Genomic DNA, 23743 nt, shown 5'->3' on the forward strand with positions numbered 1-23743 from the left:
TTCTAGGGTGCCGTTGATGGTTGCCAGGGCGTTGCTAGGGCAGTCCTGTTCAGTTGCTAGGGCATTGGCTCATGAGTGGAATGTTCTGTTTTACTATGCTAAGGTGGTGTAAATGGTTGCTAGGGGCATCGCTCAACTGTTTGAGTGTTTTTATACGTGTTGCTCTGCGGGTTGCTAGGACTGACTGGTTGCTAGGGCATTGCTATGCGACTCCTAAAGTGTGTGTTAGAGTGAATTGGAGTGTGGTGCTATGCTAGGGTACTACTGATGGTTGCCAGGATGTTGCTACGGTGTTCTGAGTGGTTTTAAACATGTGCATTGCATTTGCTAGATTGGTCTGATTGGTTGCTAGGGCATCGCTAGGCAACGTGTTCTGAGTGGATTGCGTTTACAGATCTACAGGTAAATGTTAAAAGAGTGCTGTCAATGCAAATAGGTTTAGGGTTTATTGGAACAATAATAATACTGATGCCTTAGCAACTAACTGAAGATGAAACTTATATATATTTGACACAAATATGTTTTTACGGCTCCATAACTGTAAAAGCTAAATGACGGTGTTCATGCCAACAACACGTGCCAAGAGAAATAACAGGAAGTGAGAGCAGTGTTACAGGAGGAGGAAGGTGCGAGGCGAGACGCCCCGTGGATTCCGGGAACAATGTGATATCAAAGCACCAGCAGCGTGTAGACTTTTCATAAGCGTCTGATTACATGAAAGGCTGGAGTCGCATTCATTATCAGCCCTGCGAGCACATGGTCCAGATCTCTCCAAATTTAGCTTCTCTTTGAGCCTGGTCGACGAATGCATAATGAGAACTCCATGGTGATGTGCTCTCACAGCGCGTTATCCCAGTAAACATCAACACGTCCGTAATATGCGAGGATGAACTCGCACGCACACATAAAAGAATCCGAGCTAGCCAGATTCCCTTCAAGAGTCTCACAAAAACAAGGTCACGTTTCCGCAAAAATCGAACGAAAAAATAATAATAAAGATGTGCTGTTTTGCAGAAGGAAAAGACGACATTAAAATGTATTGAATTGCAACATTTTCATTATTCACATTTTCTCAAAAACTCTCAATACTGAAGAATTTGTGATATAATTGTGTCCAGATGTTTGACATCAAAACATGTTTCTGTATTACTTTACTAGTTATTATTAAAAATATTGTATTAGAAAACAAAAAAGCTGAGTAAATTAAAGCTAGTAAATTAAGACATTAAAAAAGCCATAAAAACATGATATGAAAATCCGTGACTAATGAAATAATATATCACTACTTAAATAAATAATATGAATTGTTTTTCCTTAATATATTGAGAATTTGAGGGTATTAGGTCCTGTGAAAATGCAAAAATCTTTACTGTCTTAAAAACAGGCTTCATTTTCTTTTAATCAAAATTCTTATTTCTTTCTTTTTGGGGGATGAAATATGACCTGGATATGTTCTTGACAGGTTTGCCTCTCAATTTGATAGAAGATCAGAAAGATAGTCTCAGGCGCTCCACATCACCATCACAATCTGCCCTCCAGGTAGCAGATATGAGTTTATCCACCGGTCCAGGGCTGGACGGGGGTTTTGTGTCGGCTCAGAGTCTCCTGATGGATTTTTCTCTTTGTTTGTGTGGCGTTCTGCTCCACTGATTTACTTTTACACTTCGCCTGTGACCTCGTCTGCCTCCGTCTCAGTGACATTGAGGATGTCCAGGACAAGAATCTTTCCTTCCCCCTCTCCCTCCTCACAGACTGGTTTCCATGGCGAGAAAAAGAAGTGTGGGTGTGGTGTTGATGAAAGCCCGCGTGTGTGCCGCCCATCAGGCCGACGGTGCATTTTTAGCTCAGAAGCCACCACCAATAATTTTACATTTTAAGATTCATACGTGTGCAGGAGAGCCTTGCGGTCGTCCACGAGCTCTAACTTTTGAACCTGCTGAACGAGACAGCAAATAATCAACGTTTCATTTGTATGACTTCAGAGCAAACCCCCCCCCCGGCACCTCAGAGAAAAGCATTTGTGCTCACAGCTGTGTGACATTTATGCACCTGACTATTCATGCTGTTCTGCCTATATACATGACAGATGCCCCGAAGGCGGATATTCAGCGTATGAATTTCCAATAAGGTATTATCTCGCTATGAAAAGAATAGGGAGATACCTCCGCCGTCGCATTTCTGATGCACAAAAGGATGCAAGTATGAATGGACTCGTTTCAGATGAGGATTCGTGGACTCATTTCTCTTCCACGAGAGACATACATACACACTTTTTCATTCATTAAAGGTGAAGCGTATCATTTTTTTATGCGGAAATCAAAATGAAATCAGAAATGTTGTTTACTTTTTGAATACATTTTTGATCTCATTTGCTGTGTTCACACTGAAGCTAAATATGGTTGACAGTTTTCTTTTAAGTATTTGATAAAGTACCTAAGGGATGTTTACATTATAAAGCTAACGATAACTATACAAATAAAGTTTTAAAAATCGTTCTCCATTTAGTATAATGGCGGGGTTCACATCACAACTATAACGATAAAGAGAGCGATATCGTTGGGATCACTTACAGAACTATTTTTCCAGCTTATCAATGATAAAACATACTGTCAAACTAGGCGGATAATGTTTGATCGCAACGCTGTAGCGGTCGGAAAGCGGTACGTTTTCTTTTATATATACATACCGCTTATGAGTCTGAGCAAGGTGGCAAAATATAATGGTGGCAAAATATAATATATGCTTTACATCCCGGACACGATCGCACCTTCAGCCTTCAGAAAGAGCATCCAGCCTTTGCTGTCATATTTTGGATTAAAGACGTTCGGGAATGAAAACGAAAGCATCAGCAGCAGGTCATCTACATTCATTTTAGTGTTTGGGAACACTGCAGGGCGGAGGCTTAAAATAAACATATCGTTATCGTCCAAATATAGTTATAGTCCAGTAGTCGTTATAGTTATTTGTGAACGGCCCTTTTAGATGGACGAATCAAGTCTCACCCTAAATTATTTTGTCTTGTTAAATATTTTGTTTTATTTGTAAATGTGCCACATTATGGAAACCAAGTGTATAGCAAACAGCAATTTACCTTCAAAGATGCACACAAAAAGTCAACTTCTATCTTAATTGATGGCAAGAGCGACATGCATGTTCGACCCAGGGCAGAGCCTGTGAAAAAACAATTTATGGAAAGACAAATCACAGATGAGATCTCTTTAATATCTCAATTATTTCTCCTAGGCATCAATGAGATTAAATGGAAAGTCTTATCTGCGTCTCAGATATTTAAAGAGTCAGAAATCTCACAAATGTCTCCGTCATTACTGTTTGAGAACAGATGTCAACAATGTGTCAAACTTGAGCTCAGATTTATCACGTCTGCAACCAAAAGTCAATATTAGTGAAGATCTCGATATGAACTCAAACATTTCTCATCAAATTCACGCAAATCCAGATTATTTGACCTCTACATTCTACACCTCCATACTCAACATTGTCTCTGTTTTTATTTTACCTATTCAATTTCAGGAAAAACATCTGAGACTTGTTGAGACTTGAACACACAACTGAGACCTCCACTGAGCAATGAAACTGTCCGCCGGGGGAACCAAAGTTACACACTTTATCTTTGAAAGGCTTTCGATGGTTTCATACGCAGGCTTAGCGTGCCATTTTCACTTAATATGTGCACATCCTCTAATCTCACGTCGTCTCTGCTGTCTGAAGCATTAGCGACTCTGTCCTACACGTTTAAACGCTATGAGTCACACCTGAACCGTCCAGACTAACTCCACATCTGGACTCCATCAAACGGACCGTCTCTCTCTCCTGTCAATCTCCATAAGTGGCCTCCTCACAGAGCCATCACCGTATCGAGTGGACGTTTGCCGCGCCTACAGAAAAAAACGCATTCTCTCTCACCTGAGACATCACCGCCCGTCCAGACGAGCTGCCCGACTGAGGCAATCTCCCAAGTGGACTTTTCCAATTACGTTCCCAAGTGGGAACATCTGATGTATGGCAGCCAGAACAATGGGCCCGTTTGAAAGGCCGGTGAGATGTCTTCAATTGAGTAAGTGCGGCCTTAAATAGGTTTTTTTTTGATGAAAGAACGCCGGCGACGGTGACGGCCCCCCCTCAGCCGGACCCCCTCCAGGGGCCGGTCCACATTCGCCCATCCCTCAGCCCCCCGTAATGTAATCTGGAGTGTCTCCCAGACCCGACAGGGGCAGCACAAACAGCATTAGTGTGTAAATAGAGGAGGGGTAGAGCCGGGAGAGGACGTTTAGCAGAAATAACACGGGACGGTGAGAGGGTCGCAGACGCCTGCGTTTCGTCTCCAATACTCAACAGAGTTTATTATCCTTCTGTATATGTAGTTCAGGGTAAATTAGGGCCAAGCGCAGGAACCTCACGGGACGGACGGCGACTTCGGGCCATTCAAATGTGAAATCTAAAAGAGCTCGTTTCATCAGGAACATTTCAGGTTTATGTACGGATATTTTGGTCATTCGTCAGTCTCCGTTTCTCTTGTATCCATCGCTTTTTCTTTAGATTCAGGATGTCTTCTCTCAAATTTGAATGGTTCAATACATTTGGAAATAAACGTTCATCCTAAAATCCCAATGATCGATATTTACTCACCATTATGTTGTTCTAGACCCAAAAGCAGTTTTTTATTCTGTGGAACACAACAAGAGATTTTTGAAGATGACAGTTTTCTAGATTCTCACTTATGCATTTCAACATCTGTGCATTTTTGAACAATAAATTTGAACAAATGTACATAAAAAGCAAAAATGGAATGCCAACATGTGTTTTAGTCCTGTGGCTATTCTTTTAAAACCTTGTATGTTACATTTGTATTTCTTCATTAACAGACACTTTAATCCAACGGTACTCACAAATGAAAGAGCATTCAACAAATACATTCAACGAAGCTATGTTTGCACGTACGAATAGACGTTTAGATATGGAGAACAGCATATTAGAAGACAGAAAGATTTTCTGTTCATATAAGAAGTTGTGGATGATGTCTGTGTCTTGAGTTGTTTTCATGCTTACCGCTTAGCCTTGTGTACTACAAACTTTTCTGCTTAAACAAAATGAAAGGAATAACCACGTCTTCTCTCTCTCCAGCAGATCCGCTCACTAAAACGGTGGACAGCGTGTTTGTGTTCCAGGAGGGCGTGGAGGGCGACACAAACGCAGCGGCTGCGTATGACGCTATAGTGGTGGAACAGTGGACGGTCATTGACGTGAGTCAAACACACATTTCTGTTCTGTTTGTATTTCTCTTTAAATCAACAACATGTTGTCATGATTCTGCCTCATCTTGTCATGTATTTCTTGATCTTGTGGCAGAATCATGGCAGGATCCCTTATTATATGTGGAGAGAGAGATTTTGACCCTTTTGGCCTTATATACTCTCTCTCCGGTGTCGCGTCTCTAGTCCCGTTGTTAATTATCCTTTGTTTGTTTCCCTATATAATGCCCTTGTGTTTTCTGTCCTGTGCTAGTTCGTTTTGTGACATGTCTCTGATACAGAGAGTATTGTTTTTGCCTGTGATCGTTACCAAGAGTCAAGTAAGTAAGTCAAGTCCAGTCAGTGTAGTTATTTGTCTAGTGTTGTATTCGTCTAGTCTAGTTAGTCTGTGTTCCTGTTGTCTACTTGATTATTCCCTTTGTCATTATTGTTTTACCCCCTTGTGGGCCTTTGTTTTGTGTTTTATATTTTATTATTAAAGTCTGTTGTCCAACGCTGCCTGCAATTGGGTTCATCCACGTATATCCTGACACATGATCCAATGCGCATGTCACGCCGGGGTTACCAAACATTACAAACCAAAATACCTCAAAAATTATTTTGACATTTTCTTTGTTTAGTAGAGAGTAGTTTTTATTTTCTTTGTCATTGTATGAATAAACTATAAGTTGAATTGGGATACAGAAATACCATTCATATACAACAGTATATGAATGAAACTTTTTTGTGTCTTGCAACAGCAAAATGACCAACAAATCACAGTTTCCAATCCCCTGATGTAATGTAGTGTAAAATCAAATTTCATATTGTTTCAAATTATCAATAGAACCTTGCCCAAAACACAACAGATAATGTAACTGATCTAATGGTTATAATGGGAATTGCATTGGATTTAATTCATTTACATTTAGTCATTTAGCAGACGCTTTTATCCAAAGTGACTTACTAAGTAGGAGGAAACAATAAGCAATTTGTGCGACAAAAAAACAACAATGCAATAGAAACTATTATGGTGTCTACCGGTATGTGACGGATTGTATTGGTCCGATGTTGTCTGGCAGATGGGAACTGACAGAACACTATTAAATCCTACTGGAATAATGCCCAAAACGCGCTACAAACAGAAAAATTCTGTAATGGTTTAATGGAAAAAGCTAATAATTCATAATGGTTTTTAACAGAAACCATGATTTTCTGTGATGGCTTTTATTGTTCTGTTCAGCAGGGATTAAGTCACTTCTTGATGCTTTACGCACGACAGTGCCACACGGCCACCAAATTCCCCGCATAAACATCTAAAAGCATTAAATTAGACAAAACTGCGCCAAGTTGCTGTGAAGTTCACTGTTAAACACACAACGCAGCAGCAGGGAATCCCACGGCACATCAGGAGGGCTGTTTGAGTGACAGTAATGGGTCCTGCTGCTCAGAGACTAAGCCTCACTTGTTGACATCAGATATTGGTCAGTTCAGCATCGATTCCTCTCGGGTTGGTCTCACGTCAGCGTGTGCGTGTTGTGTTAGTTAGCGCTGTGTACTGATGCTATCAACGTAATCCAGTTTTGAGTTTTATTGTATAACCCTACACCTCTCCATCCCACTCACTTCTCTCTCTCTTTTCTGCCGAACCGTGACGGGTGTTTCTGTAGCCGGTAAGGACACACCGTTTCCGTCCGACTTCATTCTGCAGCGCTCGCCTGACGGGCTGCATTCAAATAGGAGTGGGCTTGACATTTCCCAGCAGTCCGCGCGGCCGTAATTTCAGGGTACCGTAAATAGCATTCAGTAGTAATATTCCATAAGGGCGCGTTGATGTATATTCCATCAGAACGATACATACATGCAGAGTTTCATCGGACGGAGGGATCTTTTTACCAATGCATGGAGACGTTTTGAATTGATACGTTCAGCTGCTGTCTGACATTGTCTGCGGCGAGGCCATCAATCATTGTCATATTCGCTCGCTGATATTTCAGTCTTCAGCGCGCCCGTGCGTTTATTCCGCATGTCTCGTAAATCACGTTCCTCTTACAGCGCCGGTCAATTACTGCACAATGTTCATTATACAGACTGATGGTACTCTGAGAAGTGCTTTTTAATATAGTGCCACAAAGGGTCATTTATGATGATGGGCTTTGTATTGCCTTGCTCTTCATGCATTAGCGTACGTTTGTTTATTTCGTTTTGCTCGGAGATGACCGGGAGGAAAAATAGATTGCTCAGATGTTGCTCTTTCGTAGCTCAGGAGATTCAGAGGAGTTCTCAGTCGTGTTTCATTTGCGGACCAATTTGTGTTTCTTCTAAAATTGCATGAAAAAAACACATGAGATTGTTTAAACACGTGAAGAATATGGAGGTGTGAAATGAAGGTAAATTGTAGAGGTAAAACAATCTGGATTTGGGTAAATCTGATGAAAAATGCTGGAGGTCTTTATTAATAATATTGACTTTTGATTGCAGACTTGACAAATCTGAGCTCACTTTGAGACGCTGTTGACATCTCTTCTGAAACTCTAATGACAGAGAAATCTGTGAGAATTCTGACTCTTTATCTCAGGAGAAATATGTGAGATGCAGATGAGACTTTCAATTTGCTTTCCATTTAATCTCTATTTAATGTCTTGGAGAAAGAAATGAAAATATTAAGATTCCATCTGTGATTTTTTTTTAAATTTTTTTATTGAATTTCACCAAATAACATACTGTAAATAAAAACAGCATACTAGTAATCAAACTTAACACAATGAGATGCAAAATGCAGTACATGAACGCATATCAAAATACATAAATCAGATCCATTCTAGAAAAATTCTAGAATTAAAGATGGAAAACAACAAAGAAACAAAACAGAAAATAGCAACAACAACAACAAAAAGAGATGTTTCTTTCTTAGGAAAAAAACAATACATGCTGATGTTTGAACGTATGCAGAAATGTCTAAAGCACTTGTTCTGGGTAAGTGAGCCGCGTTTGTTCAATACGAGTCAAATTGAGTGAGAGCTCTATTCCTGTCGTGAGGAAGAAAATCAATACGAGTGTAACCTTGGACGTGTAATGCAATGAGGGCTCAGCCTCTGAACCACCACAACCCAAAAAACTGCTTTCCATTTTAGATTTCCTTGAGGAATAATCTCTGAAGATTTACTCTCCAGCAACGCTTATTAGTTTTGATGCACTGAGGGGGAGATTGCCTTAACAGGCTTTTATTACACCGACAGTGAACTTCTCGTGTTATTAAGAAGTATTTTAAAATACTTGAGGAAGGCACGGTTTGCGTCATGTGCGGAGAAAAGAGAAAGCTGAACTCTGTGTCCTGTTGTTGTGTCACGCTGACACGGTAATGACCCAAGCAACCACGGGTGATGACAAAACTGGTGCAACATTCTTGTCACATACTAAAGAACAATCACGGATGAGATCTCGTTAACATCTTAATTATTTTTTTAAACGATGAGATTAAATGGAAAGCAAATTGCAACTTGCTTAAAGGAATAGTTCACCTTTAACCTGTCGTTACTTTCATGCCCCTTAATCATTTTAAACCTGTATGACTGCAGAAGAAGATATTTTGAAAAATGTTGGCAACAGAAAACCATTGGTCCCCATTGACTTGCATTGGTTTTGTGTCTATACAATTAAAGTCAACGGGGACCAGCGGTTTTTGGTTATCGACATTTTTCTAAATATCTTCTTTTGTGTTTTGCAGAAGAAAGAAAATCACGCAGGTTTAAAATGACAACAGGGGGTGTAAATGATGATTTGAAGGTGAACTACTCCTGTCGTCTGCGTCTCAGGTATTTTTCCTGAGAAAAAGTGTCAGAAATCGCACAAATATCTCTGTCATTAGAGTTTCAGAAGAAGTCTCAAACTGAGCTCAGATTTGTCAAGTCTGCAATCAAAAGTCAATATTATTGAAGATCTCAATACGAACTCAAACATTTCTCATCAAATTCACCCAAATCCAGATTATTTGACCTCGACAATGTAAATGTTTCATTTACACCTGCACACTCTTCATAGATTTCAACAATTACAGTCTCATTTGATTCTGTTTTTATTTCTCCTAAACAATTCCGGAAGAAACATCTGAGACCAAGTTGATGAAACGAAACACAACGGAGAACTCCCTCAAAACTCCCTCGAGAGCTACTAAAGAGCAACATCTGAGCAATAACATTTTCCACTCGGGTAGAATGATGGGAATTACGGTGATTTACACGGATATAAAAATATTTCATCCTTGCATCCTATTTTAGAAACAATTTGTGAGTAAACATACTGATACAAATCCATCGAGTGCTGAAACCAATTCATATTAAGTCCCACCCTGTTATGGTTTTTCCGTCTAAATCCCTGGACTTTTTACTCTCAAAAATATTCATGTCTATTTAATGTCTTGCGTAACTACCGCTGGCTCAAATTTTTTTCCCATGTTTTGAAGCATGCCAATGTCCGTACAGTCTTCTCTCTAATCACTTTGGCCCTCGACTGTTTTCCTTCAGATGTTTGGATAACGCCAGATTGGATTTGTTGATCTATGAGTGATGAAGGTTTCTCACTGGACTGAGATGAGACCAATTTAAGAAAGTCCACCAGGTTAAGATGAAGCTTTATGAAGTAGCTGTTTGAAGCACAACTCTTGTTAGCAGTTACCAGAAACCCAATTAGAAAGATAAATAAGATTAACTTAACACGATGGTCGCATCAGGATGCTCATAATGAATCTTTTCAAAGTTTCAGTGCAAAAGAGCATGTTGTTGAGGAGAAAAAAAACACTAAATAAAGATTTGGCTAAATAAAGTCGACAATCAAGATTTTACTATGAACTAAAAACATTCTCATTAAAATTTAACCAGGACTACGTTACCTGAACTATGCTAAGCATATTTTTGCTTATAAAGTATGAACTTGCTAAAGTATTTCGCCGGTGTCCTTCTGAAACCTTGTATCTCCATATCTGGTCATTTTTATTTTTTTGCCATAAATCATTATTATTAGTCGCCCTTTATGTTCGTCAATGGGTTTTGCAAATGTCTAACCAATAAAAAGTGCTTGTCAACTCTGACAACACAGTATGCAATCATCGAAAAAGCTCATTATTTTTTCCATATCCTGAAATACAGCAAATTTGGACATAAGAGGTTTCAGAAGGACATTTGTGTTTCCCACGAAATTACATCTGAAATGTCCATTAAATGAACAGTCGACACAAAAATAGAAGTTAAATCTTTATTTACTCACCTTGATGTTGTTTCCAGCCCGCATGACAATCTGTAAAAGACAAAAGTTAAATTCTCCAGAATTGTTAAGCAGTTCATATCGATCTAACACTGTGATGTTTAAAGGACATGAAAACGTTACAATTTTCATCCACGAAACACAAAAGACGCGTTGCTTTTCTGGCACGATATTTAACATGCAGTTGGAGCAGAAAGTGAAGTTTGAAGGTCAGCGTGGTCATCGAAACAGTGTGATATCTAGACAGTAGACGGACCATTAAAACACGTCCGTTGGCGATGTAACCTTTATGGCTCCCGCAGAGGTGAGAAAAATATGCACCCCGCGGATACAAAGAACACCCAGTCGGCGTGAATGCGGCGAGATGAACCTGATGAAGCAGAAAAAATCCTCAGTTCACAAAAATCCAAGTTTCAAAATGACTGACGTTATTTCCTGAGGATTCTGTGACTTTATAAAGTCCAAGCGTGATAGATGGTGTCAGATCGTGAGGTTATTTATAGCCTAGACGTCAGAACATTTATAACAGACATGATGTTCGGAAGACCCAGGGTAGAAAAGTGTGATATTGGTGTAAAATAAGGTTGGCTTATTTTTAGTTGTCGAGAAATGAAGTCTGGGTGAGAGTCTGAAATTGGCTTTTGAATGTTCTTTGTCATTTACATGAATGCATTTGGCAGATGCTTTTATCCAAAGCGACGAGAAGCAAATTCAAGGTCTTACAGTAAACATTTAATCAATTCATGTGTTCGATATTGTAATGTTGTTTTGCTAACAGCCTTGACAACCAGTTGAATAACAGGAACTTGAAAGCATAAGTACAAAAATAGCATACTTTTTCTCTTAATAATATTTTAATGTGCTTTTAATGACACTTTAGATTAAACTCCACAAACAGAACAATGTTTTGAAACCGCTACAGCGTTTATGCTCATCAGAAAGTCATGACATTATAAAATAGTTGCGAATGGCATTTCATGACAAAATTTGAAGACTTCTTTCTTGAAGTGTCTCGATTCTGCTCCCTTTCACAAGTGCGGCAAAAGCACTTCAACAACGTGTAGATGTTCACACAATCCCAAAGCATTAACAGACCCGATTTTCTCATCTCTGCTTTTATTTCGAGTCTGGGGTGCAGTTTACAGGGTCGACTGCTGGGACTGATTCCAACAAAAACTTCTTATCACATTTCTGAACCTCCCCTCAGGGCATCCGCTGTGGTCCTGGCCAATGCAAATACCCCAAAACCACTTCAACAGAACCTGAACGCATGACCCACAACAATTCCACCAATCTGGGCGAAAAAGCATCAGAACTAGGATGGGTGTTGAAACTCATTCCTCACAGAGGACTAAACTTAGACACTGGCTTTGTTCCAATACATAGCAAGCAGAGAAACCAGCACTTTGAGGCATCTTACACTGGATGTACAAAAAATGTTGGCTGGTTTCAACCTATGGTTGGGTCATACGTACCATACTATATGGACAAAAGTATCGGGACAACCCCTTCTAATAAACATGTTTATCTATTCCTGTAGTTCCAATCAAAACGAATATTAATGCTGTCCCGTACAACACCATTTTTAATCATTTTGTTTTAAAGGTACAATGTGTCATTTTGTGAAGGATCTTTTGACAGAAATGCAATATAATTTACATAACTATGTGTTCAGAGGTGTATGGGGACCTTACATTATAAAGCGTTATGTTTTTATTATCTTAGAATGAGCTATTTCTATCTACATACACCGCGGGTCCCCTTACATGGAATCCGCCATGTTGTTTCTACAGTGGCCCTAAAGGGACATACTCCTCAGCAAAGAAGCGAAAACGTGACGACATCTTAGTTCTGTGTCAGCCGCCGTAGTGCTTCGAAAGGGAGGGTTTGAGCGGTGGAGCGAGCTGTTGGTTGCAATTCGCAACTTCGCCCCGAGATGCCGCTAAATTTCATTCACTGGCCCTTTAATCTTTGTTGAAAAAGTTTTGGAAAGGCCTTTTTCTGTTCCAAAATGACTATGTTCAAGTCAATGATGCGTTTGGGTTTAGCTGGGTTCAGGTCTCGGCTTTATGCAGACCAGTCAAGTTCATCCACACTAAACTAAATCGATCATTTCTTTTCAAATCTTGCTTTGTGCACAGGGGCATTGTCATGTTGGAATAGAAAAGGTTCCTGCCCAAACTGTTGCTATAAAATTAGAACACACAAGATAATATCTTTATATGCTGTAGCATTGAGACTTACGCTCTGACTAAAGAAGTCTGTTTATTAGAAGGGGGCGCCCCAATACTTTTGTCCATATAGTGTATGTATCCTTCAGAGAATGCAATCCCATAATGCACTGTGACAAACCCAAACAAAATCTATCCAAGGTGCACAAAGCGAAGAAAAGATTCTTTATAATTAAGTCATTCAACTCCAAAACGTTTAGCTAAAAACAGCACAATCTAGATACACGTGACTATTTGAACAATTTTTTGAGCATTTGTCACACAAAGACCCCTTACGGTTCAATTTAGGTTAAAGGCAATTTAGGTCATTTCTGCAGAAGACAAAAGAAGATATTTTGAAGAACGTCGGTAATCAAACAACACTGGCCCCCATTGACTTCCATTGTATGGACACAAAACCTCCGAGACATTTCTCGAAATATCTTCTCTTGTGTTCCAAATAAGAAAAAGTCATTTACAGGTTTTAAAAGACACGAGAGTAAATAACCGATGACAGAATTAAAATGTTTAGGTAAGGCAGTTGCCTATGTAAACAGTGGACAGGAAGACAGATTAGTGTTGTTACGGACGTAGAAAGAGAACAGCTGAATTTGAGCCTTTCACAAGTCGTCATATTGTTAAACTAACAATTCTAAACTTTCCCCAGAGTGACTCACTGCTAATTACATAGTATGTACTTGCGAGGATGTGCCAAACCCGTGCCATATCGAGTGTGAAGTATTATCACGTAGCGTGTTGTCATTATGAGTGTGCGCGTGTTGTCTTGTGTCTGACACGCGACATGTTTTCCTTTGAGGACAGGTGCCGTTAAACCGCACTGACTTCCCGTGTGCTCGTTCTGAAATGAGAGCACCAGCCTTCTCTTTAAAACCACAGGACAACCTGTGACAGCTCAAAACAACACCGTAACATTCAATTAAACAACCGCTCTCATGGTCTCTGCATACAATACAGCTTTTATATCAACGGCTGTTCTAAGAACAGAGCGGAAATTAAACTCTGATCTTTATCGCACTGGATTTGTTCTCTCTCTGTGTTTGATGCAGTAGGCTGTTATGTGTGAAGTGTACGACTCTGATGAAGTTTAGTGAAGTGTGTGTTTGTGTTCTTCAGGGTTTACAGGTGAAGAACGACTACATTCCACTGCTGCAGTCACTGGCCTCGTTCGGATGGAAACTCACGTGCGTGCTGCCTACACCTATCATTAGGACAAACAGGTACTGTAGAGAAACTCCTCTGCGCCTCATTTCAGTTCCTGATGTGAAAAGTGTGATTTTTTGCTATGATGTATAAACCTTTCAAGATGGGCGTACCAAGAGCTCTGAGGTTGTTATGTTGTATTCTGTAGAAGGTCAAAGTCATTTCAACTTCATTTGAAAAACAAAAGAATTATAATAACCATAATCCTGAGGAGAAATCGCTGTAACCATGGAAATAGGATCGGCACCAGAATAGATCAGCAGTGCCCATCCACTTCCATAAACCATGATGAGCGACGACTCTACAACTAAAAAGAAAGATGACTGTCAAGTCAATAGAAATACAGTCACAAACACAAAAGCTTGTGAGCAATGAGCACTAAAAAACGATGCATACATTACCATTTGCAAATTGTTTACAGTATATTAGAAGACAAGCTCATGTACTACATAGCTACAAACAGAAAGCATAGTGCATATACTACACAGTGCAGAGATTAGGAAGAAAGTGCACATACTGTACCACAAAGTATGCATACATACGCATAAAGTAGCGCGCATTCTACATACTCATGTACTACGTAGTTCAGAGAGTATAGGAAGTCGAGAGTATGGAAAGTGCACATACTACATAGTGCAAAAAGTATGCATAATACACTACCACATAGTGAAGAGAGTATGCATAAGTGCACATACTACCTAGTGCAGAATTTGAACGGTGCACCCACTAAATAGTACAGAGAGTATGTATAGGTACATGTATGGCACAGTGATGAGAGTTTGCATAGTACAGAAATGATGCATAGTGCACATGCTACGTACCGCAGAGGTGTGCAGAGTATGATGTGTACATAACACATAGTGCAGAGTATGACTAGTGCATGAACTGTACATAGTGCAAAAAGTATGCATAATGCATGTATCACATAGCGCAAAGAGTATGCATGGTGCCCAAACTACATAGTGCAGAGTTTGAATACAGTTGTATAATGCAGAGTGTATACAGGTGCATGTAGTGCACATACTACATAGTGCAAAGAGTATGATAAGTGCATGTACTACATAGTGCAGACAGTGTGCATACAGCACAAACAACATTCATTGTCAATGAGAGCTGGTAATTACTGGTTACGTGACTGACCTCTGGTGATGCAACATGTGCGTGATCAGTGATGCAACAAAGCGATATAACAACTACCAATGAGAATGAAGCTGGTCACATGATACAGTATCTTACATGGGCATCGGAGGAAAAACTGGAAGTTACTTTAACCGTTCTATATGATTTGTCTCTGCCCACATTCAAGGACATAATTTAAAAGGCGAGGCATGGAAAACTGTGTCAGAAGCTGGAGGCATTCTTAACGAGTTTGATTCATGCATTGATAATTAGTCATCTTCTGCGTGACATGATGTATTTATGTGTTCCTTTAAATTCAAAAAATTCTTAATGGCAAGAAAACGAAATCCTTGTCAAAACAGAACGACGTCTTGTTTTTACAGGCAATACAACCCATTTATGATCCCATTTTCGAACATTATGGTTGGCTGTGCCACCCACCAATAGCATTACGGGTTTCGGATGTAGAAAGGCCCCCATGACCAGTGTTGGGTGTAACTAGTTACTAAGTAATTAGTTACTGTAATTTAATTACTTTCCCCTTGAAAAAGTAAAGTAAGGGATTACTCTTATTCTTTCTGTAATTTAATTACAGTTACTTCTGATGTAATTAAACTAAATACTTTGTGTAATATGTGTGTGTGTGTAATAGTGGAATTGACATCAAAATTCAAAGTCTAACTTTAAAATCTATGCTTTAATGTATAATTCTCACATTTGTAATACTTTGGTCAGTTAATAATACTACTTTATGTAGTTTAATATTATTTATTTGAATTAATTAAAAGAGCCCTTTCATGCCTATCCTTGAATCACTTAACTAATCAGGGTTGATATAGGATATAGAAAGTAATTAGTAATTAGTAACTAAATACTTTTTGGAGAGAGTAATTTGTACAATAATCTAATTACACTATTGAATATGTAATTAGTAACGAGTAATTAATTACTTTTTGAGAGTAACTTACCCAACGCTGCCCATGACCACTAGTGTGCACACTAACCGTGCGTCCGAAACCGCCAACTTCCATACTATTTAGTCGGCGAAAATGAGTGAGTCATGAGTAGTATGTCCGAAACCTCAGTATGCACAAAACAGTAGGCATAGAGAAATACCCGGATGGTCTACTGCTTACGCCGAGATTTGTGAGTATGCATCAGATGGACACTTCTCCATCCCATGATGCAACGGGAGCTTAGCAACGGTCAATTTCCCAAATTGAATCAAATTAAAATAGCGGAAAACTTCAAAGTGGGTGTCTGTTTTTAAATGTAAGTACAGATTAATGAATTTCTCGTAAACAAATGATTTTTGTACCGACGCCTAGGTACAGGTTGATGTTAATACGGCATAGGTCAAAGAGCATACGGGTCACATGACAATAAAACATGGCGGATGCAGTACGTCCGAAATCTATTCATACTACCCCCACACATACTACATAGAACGTACTGTTTTTACGGTACTTCGTTTAAATCTGTACGTACTGTCACAGTATGCGATTTCGGACGCAGCGTATGAGAATAAAATCACTGTCAGTGTGAACCGTGTTTTAACATAAAGTGATGAACTGAATTTCATAGTTGGGTTTCGATACCTCAACTATTCCACCTGCCGAGAATAACAGAACAAAGAATAACAGAACGTGGCAAAGTTTTCAGGGTAAAAGAAACTGCTGCAGTACCTCATCGAGTCAAAATGACGGGCACAGCCTGTAAAGATACGAAACGACGCGGCTATTTGCCCACCGTAATGAAATGTCAATACCAGCTAACTGATGACTCCCGTAATGGCGGGCGAAAGCTTCCGGCGATGTCGAACAGAAGTTCACCGTATAATCTCCATCTGTCAATCCCACGGCAGCGCCGGGCCGATCCCTAGGCGGCCTCTCTTTCAGACGTCAGCGTTCTATCCATCCCACAGACTCCGCTGATTAATTACGGGCCTATTTTAAACTTACCAAAACACAAGAGCGTTGATGTAGCTAATTTATCAAAACGTTGTCCTAGATACAACAGAATCTTCACTCGTCAACGTCTTGGGGCTGATGACCTTGTTTTCTTCGGTGGCAATGGACAAAAAAAGGATGTGGTGGTATTATGATATCAGATGGTAATACGGTAGTTTAATATTTTATATTGTACTGAACAATTGCACTTACATGGCAGTCAAAGGTATTTCAAATTCAGTTGCGTGTCGTCACAAAAAAACCTGCAAAAAATTAAGGCTGTCAATGGCTGTCTCGTTTGGGAAGGCTGCGTCCTTCGGAGGTCTCATTTGAAGCCTGCTACGTCATCGAGGCTGTCTCGTTTCATAAAAGCAGGTAGGACACTCCGTATGCACCCTTCTAATGCGACCTACTTTCACGAGTATTCGGAGGACACATGAGTTGCTAGAGATAACCCACAATTCTTTGCGTCGGCCAACGTCTGTTATTTGAATAAACGGCAGCAGCTGCACATTCAATCAAATATGTGGTGTTTAAATGTTAGCAGTTTACAAATTTGTGTCACTTTTTTTCATCTTAGCAGGCTGATGTAGTAAATAGGTTTGCAAGTGTTTAGTGATTTTTAAACGTTTTGAAACAGTAAGGCAAAAAATGGTACATTTGTTTAACTCTTTTGGCATTTTTTAGGATAGAAGTAACCAACTTTTTACCTCTTAAAATCATGTAGAAATCATTTTAATTAATTTGACAGGTGTGCGAGCGCAACGTGTTGTCATAGCAACGTGGTACTTCCTGTTTCCTTTTCTGCCGGTATGTCCTACGAAGGACGTCTCGTTTAATTCTAAATTGAGAATCCTCCGTATACCGCATCCTTTAGAGAATGAGACCTCTGGAGGACACAAGGCGCAGCCTTCCGAAACGAGACACAGCTAGTGATTAATCGCATCCAGAACAAACGTTTGTGTTTACCTAATATATATCTGTGTACTGTGCATATTTATTTTGTATTTATAAACACAAAACATACACATACTTGTTAAATATTTAAATGTATTAATTTATATTTAACAATAATTGAAATTCTAAATAAACTTTTATTAATTGTTATATTTTTCTCAAATATATGCATTCCTGTGTACGTGTTCATAAATACAAAATTAATATGCACAGTACACCGACATATATTACGTACACGTAACACAAACTTTTATTCTGGATGGAAATACATTTTTCGCAGTAAAATATTCTATTACTTTCTGAAAAGGCCATGTTAGTTCATTGAGTAATAGTTAATAATAAAAATTCTGTCTTCATTTACTCAACCTCAAGTAGTTTCAAACCTGTATAAAATGTCTTTGAACAAAAAATTATACAAAATTGTTTTCTACTATATGGTAGTCAATAGTGCCACAGAAATCTCAGTTGCTAACATTTTTCCAAATATCTTTCTTTGTGTTAAACAGAACAAAGAAATGTATATAGGTTTGGAACAACTTGAGGGTAATTCAGGACAGAATTTTAATTTGGGGGTGGACTATCCCTTTAATGAACAACATGGTAAAAAACACAGAATTAGCATGATACATGCCAAATAGCAAAGGACCAGGGTTAAAAAACATGGTATTTCTATGGTAAGGATAAAAAGGTTATTTTGTGGGAATGATTCGACTGTATTTCCGTGTCCACACATCTCATTCTTATGCATTACATCGTGCAGTACGCTTGTCTATTCATTACGTTGGCAATTGCTAAAGTTACCATTCAATTAAGTCCTTTATGATGGAGATTGTACGTGGACGCGTGTCGTCCTCTATAAAGTGAAGATGAAGACTAGTTTGGACGCTGGCCGGGCTGTAATTTTAAACCAGCCACTCGTTTACATTTTAATAGGACTGCAGGAATCCAGTTTTGCCTCTTTGATTTAACGTAGACGCACTGGAATAAATATCCAGCTCCCAGACAAGCCAGAAATGGGCAGCGCAGAAAACAGGCCGAATTAGACATTTGCTATTGATTGCCAGCTTATGGCAGAAACGCGAAGGCCCATGTGATGAAAGACATTTGTAGCTGAACCGTGCGACGCTCTCGTGGGAAGCGAGTCTCGCGTGTGAAGTTAAGGATTAGCTGAACTCGACACAAGCGCCGTAACGACTCTGGGAGGCAAAAACGGAGGGGCGAGAGAGCACTAAAGCAACAGAGAGAGAGAGAGAGAGAGAGAGAGGAATGAGGGAGTGTGTGAGTGAAACAAAATGTTTAGAAACACAGTTCTATGTCCTCTGAGGATTAAAGAGCTTGACTAAGAAATGTATCTGTATTATCCACTTCTAAAACGCTTTTGAGAATCTGGAGAATCTCACTTTCATATAAGAGTGTAAGGACACTTCACATCCTGGGGCTGATTTAAATAATACTTAAGATTCGAGCTTTCTTGTTTTTAATTGAAGGTTAAATGAATGACTTATTTTTGCAAATATACAGGCACGGAAAAATTAAAGGACCACCTCATGTAAAAAGATTATTGTAGTATTGTGTTGTAAAAAAAATGAATATGAATTTGTTCTCTTTGACGATCTTTCTTTCATTGCATATTTTTGTTATTTTGACCATTTTTTCTATTTCTATTTTCTGAAAAGAAAAATTAATTCACAGAATTAAACAAAAATGATCATTTTACTCAAACACATGGGTAGTAGACAAATAAATGTGTAAATGTGTCCTATGATGTAACAGCGAAAAGTCAAAGAAAAAACGAACAATAAAGATAAATCGTATGCTATTTTATATTATAAATATTAATATATTTTTTGTCACACCATATGACACGTGTATATAAACATTTTCAAAAATCAATCATGCTTTTATTGCGTTTAATTGTGTTATTAAGCTATATTTTATATACGCACGCACACACACATCTATTCTTTATACAAATGAATCTCAAATCTCAAAAGTGAACTTAACTTAGCCAGAGAAAAAGAACAGTAATAATGTCAAAACATATAGTTTTTTTCTCAAAGCAAAACTTAAAAGAAAAAGAAGCATAGTTAAAGAAGCACCCATGAGAGGTACCGGACATTCTCATACGTACAGTATATCTATCATAAAACCAACAAAAGGCTACAATAAAGAGAGATTTGCTTATCATTTTGAGAATTTGACAAAAGAAGGTATTTTGTTTGTCCCCCTGAATGCCCCATGTGTTCCAATTACTCTCACAACAAAACAATTTAAACAGATCTCCAGGGTCTGTTTGTCCTATCCAGCATTATTAAAGCTATAAATACAAGATAAGATACTGAATAACTAATATCACTCGGGTAAGCATGGAGCGACTGCACACAAAGGGGCGCCTTTTGCAAAAACATGATCTTCTATTGATTCAAGCTGGTCAGGTTATAAACTGGTCAAAACTAAAACACATGCTGGTAGACAAATAGATATGTATACATAGAAGCTGTATCTATGAGATGCTATACACATGTCATCCTCCATATTGGAACAGTCAAAGCCGTAAACACTCAAAAGCAAGTTGACGGTGCGTCTGCAATCATTTACAATGTACAGCGTTTCTCTTCTACCAAAATATTCAATAAACTCTTGCTCGGTAATGAAAATGTTACGCATCATAATACCACCTACTATTGAATAGCAATAGCAGAAAACCAGGCCTTTAATAAGTTCTGACTCAACTTCCTGTTTCTACAGGAAATGCCACAACAGGAAAGAAAAGTGTGTTGTCAAACCCTTGTAAAAGAGCCAGTCAACATGAAATGCCATTCACAGGCCATTAACTCTTATAATGAGACACGTTGCTGAAAAAGCGAAACAGGATGTTCAAGAATAAATGTTAAGTAATACTTGGTTTGTGAAAAGTGGGTGTTGCATACCAGATTTAAGCCAGGTGCTTGGAGTGGACGGGATGACAAATAACAGGACTTGGAGATTTCATCTAACAAAAAAGTCATTACATTTTGATTAAAAACCACAAGATATTTTTTCTCGGGGAAGCATATAAAGAACATTAAAAGGCATATATTAAAGGGATAGTTCATCCAAAAATGATAAATCTGTCATCGTTTACTCTCCCTCAGGTTGTTTCAAAACTGTATACATTTCTTTGTTCTGATGAACACGGAGAAAGATATTTGGAAGAATGTCAGCTATTTTCAGCTCTGGGACATCATTCTGTGAACCTCTGTGACATCATACTATATTTTGAAGAATTTAGGAAAACAAAGTGTTCTGTCTTTACCATTTACTAACATTCTTCCAAATATCTTTCTCCGTGTTCATCGGAACAAAGTTATACAGGTATGAAATTACACGAGTGTAAGTAAACGATGACCGAATTTTCATTTTTGGGTGAACTATCCCTTTAACAAAGTATATTCCAAAAGGCTGTTTGGATGTTTCATCATTACTGCCCAAAGTCTGATCACTTTTGACGAACCTGTTTGTTGATTCTGCGATTTCTCTTTTCCAGTGATGGAAGTTTGGCAACCAAACAAATCGTTTTCCTTCAGAGACCAATGCTGCCCCGCAAGAAGAAGGAATCTAAGGTGCGTGACCTCATAGTCCTGCGAACACATACATAACGTACCTCGAGTTAGTATGAAATCCCTCACAGACGTTAATATTCTGCATGGTGGCCGGCTGTAAAAATATATGAACTCTATACACAGCCGCAGTCACGCGCAGAGTGATTTTACAGGGTTCAGAGCTGACATTAGGCATTTCCTTAAGACGCCACATAAAATGGGGCAGAAAGCAGAAGACGCTTGGATTTCCTGAAGAAAACAATGCATAATTTAAACAAAGATTTAGCTCCGCTTCACTTCAAAGAAAATAAGGGCCAGTGCCTGCCTGTTTGGTATTGCCAATGTTATTTATTTATTTATATAGCGTCTCGTTTTTTGGAAGAAAGGACCGACCAAGTGAATTCAGTACAAGTGCTACGCTAAGCTTTATTCAACATTTGTCAGCGGTGTACGGAATTCAAAGCTGTGTGTATTTAACACAACTAACAAATGCGCCTTTACTAGCTATTAGGTGAGTTTAAATTCATTTACTTTGATGCATTCTTTGTTTAAAACGAAGTGTGTCATTACGTCGCAGCGATTTGTTTTAAAGAGACAGTTTACCCGAAAATACAAATTCTGTCAACTTTTATTCATTCTCACATCGTTTGAAACCTGTACATGAATGTCATTGAGGGCCGATTGGTTACCAACGTTGGACAAAATCATCCAACAGCAATGCGAAAGACTGACAGCATGACAAGACGCATGAAAACTGTGATCAAAATCAAGGTTATCGCATAAAAAAATACATGTAGAAATATGACTGTTGTATTACTTAAAAGTGACTATAAACTTGATTTCTTTGCAGTATTTGAGGTCTGAAAAATACAGAGCATCTTTTCTGTTATTGTCACCTGTTTCTTCAGTTTCCATTTTTTGCAAATACATGCAAATAGTAACAATATTTTTATTTGAAATTTGGGAGAAATATTTGATCACAGAATGAAACAAAAACTACCATTTTACCTAAACAAATAGTAAATTCAGAAAAACTGAAAATGGACTTTGAAATGGTCCTTAAGTATTTTATCATTTTTATCCAAAAATATTTTTCTGCAGCTGTATTTGCGGCTTCTTTAGGCTTGTGACGCTTGTGAAATGCAACATTTGCAGATGCTTCCATCCATCCAGTGTTTACATGTTCTCTGTAAATATTTCTCTGCTTGTCTGTATTCTGTTTACGACATGATCCAAATGTTTTGAATACAGCTCTTCTGAATTCAGGGCTTAAAGATGTGAGATGCAGGGGTGAATGGTTCTGGTTTTTGAGGATTTCTTAAAATAGCACACTTTCGCAGTGCTCTCTCCAGATTTTATTGACAGGGGTGGTCCATGAGGGTCGCAGGCTCAGTCTAGGGTGACTTGACCAAACACAGCTGCCAAGCTGACCAGTCGGTCATTAACTTGACAGCCAGCGCTTTAAATGAATGATCCTCCTAAGGAAACTGTTTTCATGACAATCTGAGAGGCCGCAAAAACAAACAAAAAAAATGCAAAAACATTTATGGGTTTTGGCTGTCCGTTTACACGGAAACGGCGTTTTAGGGTACTGAAAATGCAAACTTTTGAAAACGGGTCTCAAAGTGCAACTCTGCCGTTTTCGTTTCCATGTAAACTGCAAGACGGAACTTTCTGAAACAATGACGTCACGCACATGCGTATTACGTGCTCAGCGAGTATAGAGGGTATGCATTGACGTCACTTTCCCACGTGAACACGCCGGGACACGCTCCCTTGAGTGGTAAAACTAATGCAAAATGGCTGCATTCAATAGGAGGAACAAAAACCGGGACTAAAACACGCAATTATTTGCTGAAACTACAAGCAGCTGGACTCGACGGTGATGCTTACGACTACCTTATGACTTACAAAGGAATAGTGGCAGGATCATGACAGAACCCCTTGTTTTATGTGGAGAGAGGCATTCTGGCCCTGTTGGCCTTCCATATGCTCTCTCCGGTCTCGTCTCTGTTCCCGCCCTTTCGTCTCTTCATTATTGATTGTCCTTGCACCTCACCAAATCCTGACAGTATGTGAAAAGGCACGTCCTGTTTCTTTACACAACAACATCGCCATCCACTGGCTTGGCGTGCATAAGCGTTTTTTTTCCGATTTCCTGGAACCGTGTAAATGCAAACCGTTTCGATAACGCTGTC

The 23743-nt window shown here is 38.9% G+C and overlaps 1 protein-coding gene across 4 annotated transcripts in view; it reads left to right on the forward strand.

The window, feature by feature from the left end:
- Positions 1-23743, forward strand: part of LOC130557753 (raftlin-like) — an 80450-nt gene that overhangs the window by 50110 nt on the left and 6597 nt on the right. For 3 of the 4 annotated variants that reach the window (XR_008963343.1, XM_057339771.1, XM_057339768.1), the window contains exons 7-9: positions 5143-5261; positions 13853-13956; positions 21491-21566. Coding sequence is in view for 3 of the 4 variants with exons in the window: in XM_057339771.1 (XP_057195754.1) it covers positions 5143-5261; positions 13853-13956; positions 21491-21566 (299 nt within the window). In the remaining variant the exon portion in view is untranslated. The remainder of the gene's footprint in view (positions 1-5142; positions 5262-13852; positions 13957-21490; positions 21567-23743) is intronic. The other variant, XM_057339770.1, reaches the window with a different exon arrangement.

Source organism: Triplophysa rosa, linkage group LG8 (genome assembly GCF_024868665.1).
Source record: "Triplophysa rosa linkage group LG8, Trosa_1v2, whole genome shotgun sequence".
Taxonomy (NCBI): Eukaryota; Metazoa; Chordata; class Actinopteri; order Cypriniformes; family Nemacheilidae; genus Triplophysa; species Triplophysa rosa.